Here is an 8,233-nt window from a genome sequence, read left to right on the forward strand (position 1 = left end):
CAGCATATGGTTCCACTGCTATCGGTACCAATCACACTCGTACGTCATCTTCTCTCTCACCGTGCGGGATTGTGAGAAGAACTGTGAAGTCTATCGTTGGTGACTCGGACAAGATACCTAAGCACCTTCTCTTCACTGGCAACCCTACTGGTACCTACTTCCCTTGGCGCGTTGCGGTATGTGATCTACTCCGTCACCATCATTCACTTCCTAACGACATCTCTGCGGAAGTTGCCCTACACTGTATCACGGAACCTCTGAAGTCTACTATCCGCAGTAAGATCACCCATAGTGATATACTCGCTAGTGGTGTCTCTGCTGTGTGGTAAGTAATGGATAAACGTTACAATACAAACCTTGAGCTCAGATCCCTTGAGAATGCCTTGGACGCCTTATCACAGGAACCATCTGAGTCGACTCTGGACTTCTGTACTCGCTTCGAGAAGTTGTGACACGTCAAGCAGTCAGTTGTCCCCGATGAGGCTGCCCAAGACTCCTCTATCATTCGACGACTCAAGAAAGGTTTGAAGGATCCCAAGGCTGTGCTAGCTGCCTCGCTAGCGGATCCCCTCAACAAGATGGACTTCGACACGTTCAAGGACACTCTCTTAGCTGTTATCGATGATCTACCCGATATCAACGCCCTCACCAAATCCGCTCCGAAAGGCGACAAAAGCAAGTCCCGGTCCGTCGACGATGACTCCAACATCATGGCATTATGGCCCGCTGTAAAGCAAGTCCTGACGACATCATCCGCAAGGACGAAAGGTGCAAACGGTGTGGTCGCTTAGCTGATTCCAAGCATCGTTGTGACTCGAGTAGATTCCATTGTAAGCGATGTCGTAAGGCGCATCATCTCGCTGGCGTATGTCTCAAGAAGTTTTCCAACTCGTCGGCGCCATCTAACACCAACAACCACCAGTCCAACAACGCTTCTGACATCAAGCTAGTCAACAACTCGGCTGCTTACGTGAGCGTTGCCAATGCCCAGATAAACTACTCAGCATCTGACCTATTCGCTACCTCCTCACCTGACCCCACCATCACTGTTCGGCTAGGTACTGGTGCCCTGGGTCCTCGCTGTGATGTTTCCTGTCTGGTGGATACGGGAGCTAACATCTCCCTAGTGGATGCGTCTGTCGTCAAATTCTCATTGGACAACACCGTCATCCCATCTGACGCGGTCTCCACGCTAGACCATCCTCTGAAAGTAACCTACGGTAATAACTCAACCACTTCCACTTCTACCATCGTCTCGGTAAACTGTTCACTACAGCAACCTCCGTCTGACGTAGGGTTGGTCGAGAGTCTCGACTCGAGACTCGTCTATTATTCTTACAAGTCGAACAATGCCATCCTCGAGTTATCATCGGCAGGAACATGTTCGACTCGCTCGGTATCATCTTCACCTCTACGAAGGGCATCTCTTTCAATGGTGGCCTATCCCTATCATCCAGTCGCCAGGATAACGCCTCTCAGACCGACGAGTCATCTGTCTACCACAACTCATCATGTGCTATTATCAACTTATCCTCGACCGATGAGTCGACTTTACCTACTGTCGACTTCACTGCTGAGTCCAGCGCTGAGCCATAGCCACCTGTCGTCGAGTCTCTACCGACGTGTAACCTCTGATATCGGTGGTTCAAGACGGCACAGGCAAACGACTTTGCTGTGATATCGATCCCATCGGCAATGCCACGGTCTGGCCCTACCGAGCGGCTCAACGAAAGCGCACCACTGCCGATGCTGAGATCATCTACCAGAAACTCTGCGCGATGGAAGCGCGAGGCAAGGTTCGTCGAGTCCAGGATTCTGAGCTCTCTATCGTATGCGAACCGATTCTCATTGACAAACTCGACCGTGCCGATGGAAAGAGTAAGATTCGAACGGTACCTGTCTCTGACAGTGAGCTCTGATCTCGGTATCGCTTGGTCATCGACACCAGACCTCTCAACTCCTTGCAATTGAGCTACGACGACGCTGGCAACTTCATCTCCCTACCTGGCGGTGAGATCCCCAAGGACAGTAAGCAGCGTGATGAGTTCTCGTACAAGCAGCATCAACGGACTGCGACTAACCTTTTACGAGATGTCCCATCTGCCAATCTTGGTTTTTGGTCCATGCTAGATCTACGAGATGCTTACGGTTGTATTGCAGTTACCAAGTCCCTTCAGAAGCTCTTCGGTACAACATCTATCTGTCCACGCACCGGTGTGACCGTACGATGGGCTCTCACTTCCCTTCCCCAAGGGTGGCGCTGGTCATCTCTGGCATTCCAGGTAGGCTTCGGTACTCTGCTCGACACCGTCATCAACCCGAAGCTGGTTGCCGATGGTATTGCTGCAACTGTCGTGCATGTACAAGACGACGTCTTGGTCTCATCACAAACCATTGCTGATGGGGAGAAGGCCTTGAGAGTGCTGACTGACATCCTTACCGAGTACGGATTCATCATCAACCAAGAGAAGTCTCAGTCACCGGCCAAGTCAACAACCTTCTGTGGTCTACTACTACACGGCCGAACCTACCGACCTCTACCTGCCAAACGGGAAATCCCCGAGGCTACTTTCAACGCCGCGTTCAACGATTTCCTCAATGGGAAAGCTCCACCCAAGCGTCGAGGTCGTCGTCGTGTCAAGCACTCAGCTGAATCACTCCGTCACAACCGTCTCTCATGGCTGAGAAGCTGGACCGGTGTATTCAACTACTTCTCGGGCCATCTATTACCCGACGCTATTGCTGCTCTCCGGACTCTGAACGGAGCCATCAAACACTACCAAGATGAGGCTACTTCTGCCGACTTTTTGGAGACCCTCACCACACCCACTTCTGATGCTTTCAAAGTTCTGCTCCGAGCTTACATAGCAGGCACTCTACCGTCCTCGCTTGGTAACGATGGTATCGGTACTCTCGCTGTGGTGGACGCCAACAATGACAGCTATGGCGCTATCATCTTCAAGGTCTTCGAGCTTTCCGGAGATGCGACCGAGTTTGCAACGTACTCCAAGACGGTGTTCAACTGCATCCCCAACCTAGGTGAGCCCTTCAATATCTCTGAAGATCGTGTCGCCATTCTTCCACTCCGTGTCTGCGGTGAGAGGTTCTCCAAAGTGGAATCCTCAAGATCTAGCACTTGGCGTGAACGTGCTGCCCTGCTCAACGTTATCCACGACAACCAGTGCCTCTTGTCTGGTAGAATAATCTGCGGTGACCCACTACAATTGGGACGAGTGGAGTTATACGAGGGCTCACTCATGTATCCACCATCCTCATTCCCGACATATCCTTTCTGGCGGAGTGAAGTTTGGTCGCTCATGGGACCGACCGTAATGTATCTCAGGGAGTTCCATAGAGGGTCGGATGCAGCATACTTGGGACTTCTCTCTGAAATACGAGCCGGTCCAAGGAAGAACTCGGGAACACCGATCTTCTCGGATGACTCACTCGGAGTGCTCGACAAGATCCGAGACCGAGACGGTGGGAAGCACCCTCCGAGGCAAGTGCATACTCCTTCAGACCGGGTTATTCGCTCTCAACCTTCGTTCCGTGTAGGTTTCCGCACACCGTTATCTGCCTGACAAATGACGAAGCAGACGACTACAACGCGGAACGACTGGCGGATTTACCAGGCGAAGGAATTGTCATTGAGGCAATTGATACTGATGGCCCTATGCCCGCCAACTTGGATATGCGAGCCATCGCCAAAGTAGGCTTCAGAGAGACAGTGGTCTTGAAAGTCGCCTGTCCTGTTATCGCGACGTCGAACGATATACGTGGTCGGTACTCTAACGGCTTGGTTGGAGTGGTGGAGCGAATCACGCCGTCGCCTAAAGGGAGAGAAGTGGTCTGGGTGAAGTTCAAAGGGTACGGCTCACCAGTATCAGTTGGCAGAGAGAAGTTCACTGTCCATGACATAGATGGCTCTATCTTGTTTGCTCGACGACAAGTTCCTCTAACGTTGGCCTTTGCCATTACTGCCCATCGCTCCGTGGGGCTAACGTTAGAGGGAGTTTGGGCACGATTGCCCTGCAATAAAGATCGTGCTGAAAAGAGAAGCTACCCACAAGACCGCCTCTGGGAACAGAGCTGGCTCACCCACCAATATCGGGGTTATCGTGACGACCTTAGCATCACATGAAACGTGACGACCACCAATATCGAAGAGATTTTGATGGCCTTAGTAATGCATGAAATTTGACGACGACCACTATCGGGCCTATTTTAACGACCTCAGTATCACATGAAATTTGACGACCACCACTATCGGAGGAATTTTGACGACCTTAGTATGACATGAAATTTGACGACCACCAATATCGGAGAGATTTTGATGGACTTAGTAATGTATGAAATTTGACGACAACCAATATCGGAGGTATTTTGACGACCACCATTATCGGAGGTGTTTTGACGACCTCAATATCACATTAAATTTGACGACCACCAATATCGGGCTATCGTGACGGCCTTAGCATCACATGAAATGTGACGACCACCACTATCGGAGGTATTTTGACGGCCTTAATATCACATAAAATTTGACGACCACCAACATCGGAGAGATTTTGATGGCCTCAGTAATGCATGAAATTTGACGACCACCACTATCGGGCCTATTTTAACGACCTCAGTATCACATGAAATTTGACGACCACCACTATCGGGGATATCGTGACGGCCTTAGCATCACATGAAACGTGACGACTACCAATATCGGAGGTATTTTGACGACCTTAATATCACATGAAATTTGACGACTACCAATATCGGAGGTATTTTGACGACCACCATTATCGGAGGGATTTTGATGACCTTAGCATCACATGAAACGTGACGACTACCAATATCGGAGGTATTTTGACGGCCTCAGTATTATATAAGATTTTACGACCACCAATATCGGAGGTATTTTGACGACCTTAATATCACATGAAATTTGACGACCACCATTATTGGAGGGATTTTGGCGGCCTTAGTATTACATGAGATTTTACGACCACCAATATCGGAGGTATTTTGACGACCTTAATATCACCAAAAATTTGACGACCACCAATATCAGGCTATCGTGACGGCCTTAGCATCACATAAAATGTGACAACCACCACTATCGGAGGTATTTTGACGGCCTTAATATCACATGAAATTTGACGACAACCAATATCGCAAGTATTTGACGGCCTTAGTATCACATGAAATTCGACAGCCATCAATATCGGAGGTATTTTGACGGCCTTAGTATCACATGAAATTCGACGACTACCAATATCGGAGGTATTTTGACGACCACCATTATCGGAGGGATTTTGATGACCTTAGCATCACATGAAACGTGACGACTACCAATATCGGAGGTATTTTGACGGCCTTAGTATTATATAAGATTTTACGACCACCAATATCGGAGGTATTTTGACGACCTTAATATCACATGAAATTTGACGACCACCATTATTGGAGGGATTTTGGCGGCCTTAGTATTACATGAGATTTTACGACCACCAATATCGGAGGTATTTTGACGACCTTAATATCACCAAAAATTTGACGACCACCAATATCAGGCTATCGTGACGGCCTTAGCATCACATAAAATGTGACAACCACCACTATCGGAGGTATTTTGACGGCCTTAATATCACATGAAATTTGACGACAACCAATATCGCAAGTATTTGACGGCCTTAGTATCACATGAAATTCGACAGCCATCAATATCGGAGGTATTTTGACGGCCTTAGTATCACATGAAATTTGACGATAACGACTATCGGGGCTATCTTGACGACCTTAATATCACACGAAATTTGACGACCGCTAATATCGGAGGTATTTTGACGGTCTTAGTATTACATGGAATTTGACGACAACCACTATCGGAGGGATTTTGACGACGTTAGTATCACATGAAATTTGACGACCACCAAAATACTCCCGATAGTAGTAGTAGTAGTAGTAGTAGTAGTCGTCCTATTTTATGTGATGCTGGAGTCGTTGGAATGTCCCCGACAGTGGTTGTCGTTAAGTTTCATGGGACACTAGGGCCGTCAAGATTTGGTGGTCGTCAAGTCTCGTATGATACTCTTGCCGTTAAAATACTTCCGATAGTGCCACTATCATAGTGGTGGTCGTCGATTTCCATGTCATATTAGCGCTGTCTTATTGTCCCCGGTAGTGGTTGTTGTCAAATTCATGTAATACTGGGCCCTCATAATACCACCGAGTGTGGCAGCCATCAAGATATATGAGACACTAGGGCCGTCCACATATTCTCTAGAGCAGGTGTTGTAGTAGCGCTACGCACTAGCGTATCGTTCACAGCTGCGGTGATGAGATGCGATAGTTGTGGTTAGCCAGTTACGACTAGCAGATTGCCTCGTGTATTGTGATTCTAAATTGACGAAGTCTGTTTAGAACTCAAGCTCAAGCGAATCTGGAGCAAAGCGACAAACATCAATTGAATTCTGAGCCGAAGGACTAGGAGATGAATAATTCAGAGCAGTTCGCCTTCTACGTTGATGAATCGCGGAAGACACACAACCATCTCGTCTCGATCGAAGAAAGTCAAAGAATATCGCCAAGTAATCGGCTCGCCGAACACTATTCGCCTTATAGCGTTCACGCAGAGGCCACTTTTTAAAGCATAAATCTGAGTATTAGGTCGTTCGTCATGATTCAACAAATACCACAAGTCTCCACTACCAATTGGATCAGCCAAACTGAACTTGGAGTTGTAGTATAGTGACAAATGATGGCTACGCTCCTCAATCAGTAACAGAGAAGCATCCGCTGGGTGACCTTCACAGAGAAAGCCCTCAGGCGCCTCCGCTCCCTTAACCTGGTGGTTCGACACCCTAGAGTAGATTATGCATTCGCCTTGCTCGAACTCCCGAGCAGCAACGAGCACTCGTCCAACATCTGCGTGGCATACAACCCGAAAACCCATAGCTTTAAGAAAAGGACGATGGATGCGATCGAGTGGACTTGCTGGGAGGCTCACTACTGTTGTGCGACTGCGGGTATTATTCGACGTCGAAAGTTTAGGTGACTGCTGCCCGCTCGAGTTGGTTGTATTGGAATCCGGAGCGGTGAGAAGCCCGAGGAACCTTCTTAACTCGTAATTCCCACACGCGGACTGCTTAACGGATTCACCCGGCTTGAGCAGCGATACCATCGTTCCACACGTTGAAACCCATATGATCCCATGGATATGAGTAGCCCGGCATTCGAATACAACTTTTCCAACAGCCGAGGGAGCATCCAGAACTAAGCACTTGCTCGAAAAAGGCCACCATGTCCCCCACTCGTCCCCGTGTTTAGTCATCAAGAGGCCATGATCCGTCATGACTAGATGCTGCTGCGAGTACGCTGCACCCTCGCGTATGAGGAGAATGAACGTGGCTGGGCACCGTGGGTAGTTCCTTGATAAGTCATGAGCTCCAATCTTCAGGGGAGTCGTGTCAACCGACAATATCTGAGAGTCAATCAAGTAGGTGAAAGGGAATACTAAGTATCCCAGACTCACCTCTGACAGGCTCCCGGGAATGCGGGACAGTGCTTCGCCACCTGATCCATCATGCATGAGCTCAGGATTCATCGCAGACCACAGTGTAGTTCGATACCTACAACGAGATGAAAAGAGCACCGTGCGTAGCAGATTCAGGTGCCTCACCTTCTGCATCAAGAGGGTCAGTACTCGTGCGGTCCTCAGAAAAAGGCGCGACATTTAAAAACCGCTGCGACTGTTCTGAGAAACCCTCGGGGACTTGAAACATTGTTTCGCCGCGGGATTCGCCATGCGCGAGCTCAGGACCCACAGTAGGGCCAGGATGTATTCCAGAGCCTACAATGACATAGAAATATCGCGCAGCTCACACAACTGCTCCACCTTGAGCAGTATTGGTCATACAATCCTCAGTAGAGGCTGCAGCATCTAGGACTCGTTGCAACGGTCCTGAGAAGCTCTCGGGGAGTGGAGACACGGCTTTGCAACCCGTCCGGTCATTGTTGATCCGAGATCCCGAAGCAGGACTTGAACGTAATCCAAGACCTACAATGGAACGAGAGGACCATGATGCATAGCATATTCGAATGCTTCACCTTCTGCATTAGTGCTTCCATGATCCTTAATACTGAACGCGGCACCCGAAGCTCCTTGCAGCTGTTCTGATCCCGGGAATGCTTCGCAAGGAGAGACCGACATCTCGAGCAGATCGGTCGGTAGTCGAGT

The 8,233-nt window shown here is 48.9% G+C and overlaps 1 protein-coding gene across 1 annotated transcript; it reads left to right on the forward strand.

The window, feature by feature from the left end:
• Positions 1–332: 332 nt before the first annotated feature.
• Positions 333–4,141, forward strand: Pmar_PMAR022219 (hypothetical protein; the record flags this gene model as incomplete). Its single annotated transcript, XM_002770931.1, has 7 exons — positions 333–429; positions 469–737; positions 848–1,058; positions 1,660–1,878; positions 2,161–2,222; positions 2,283–3,103; positions 3,556–4,141. The coding sequence occupies 7 exons, from the start codon at positions 333–335 to the stop codon at positions 4,139–4,141; spliced, it is 2,265 nt and encodes a 754-aa protein (XP_002770977.1).
• Positions 4,142–8,233: the final 4,092 nt, after the last annotated feature.

This window comes from Perkinsus marinus (assembly GCF_000006405.1).
Source record: "Perkinsus marinus ATCC 50983 genomic scaffold scf_1104296964164, whole genome shotgun sequence".
NCBI classification, from domain to species: domain Eukaryota; phylum Perkinsozoa; order Perkinsida; family Perkinsidae; genus Perkinsus; species Perkinsus marinus.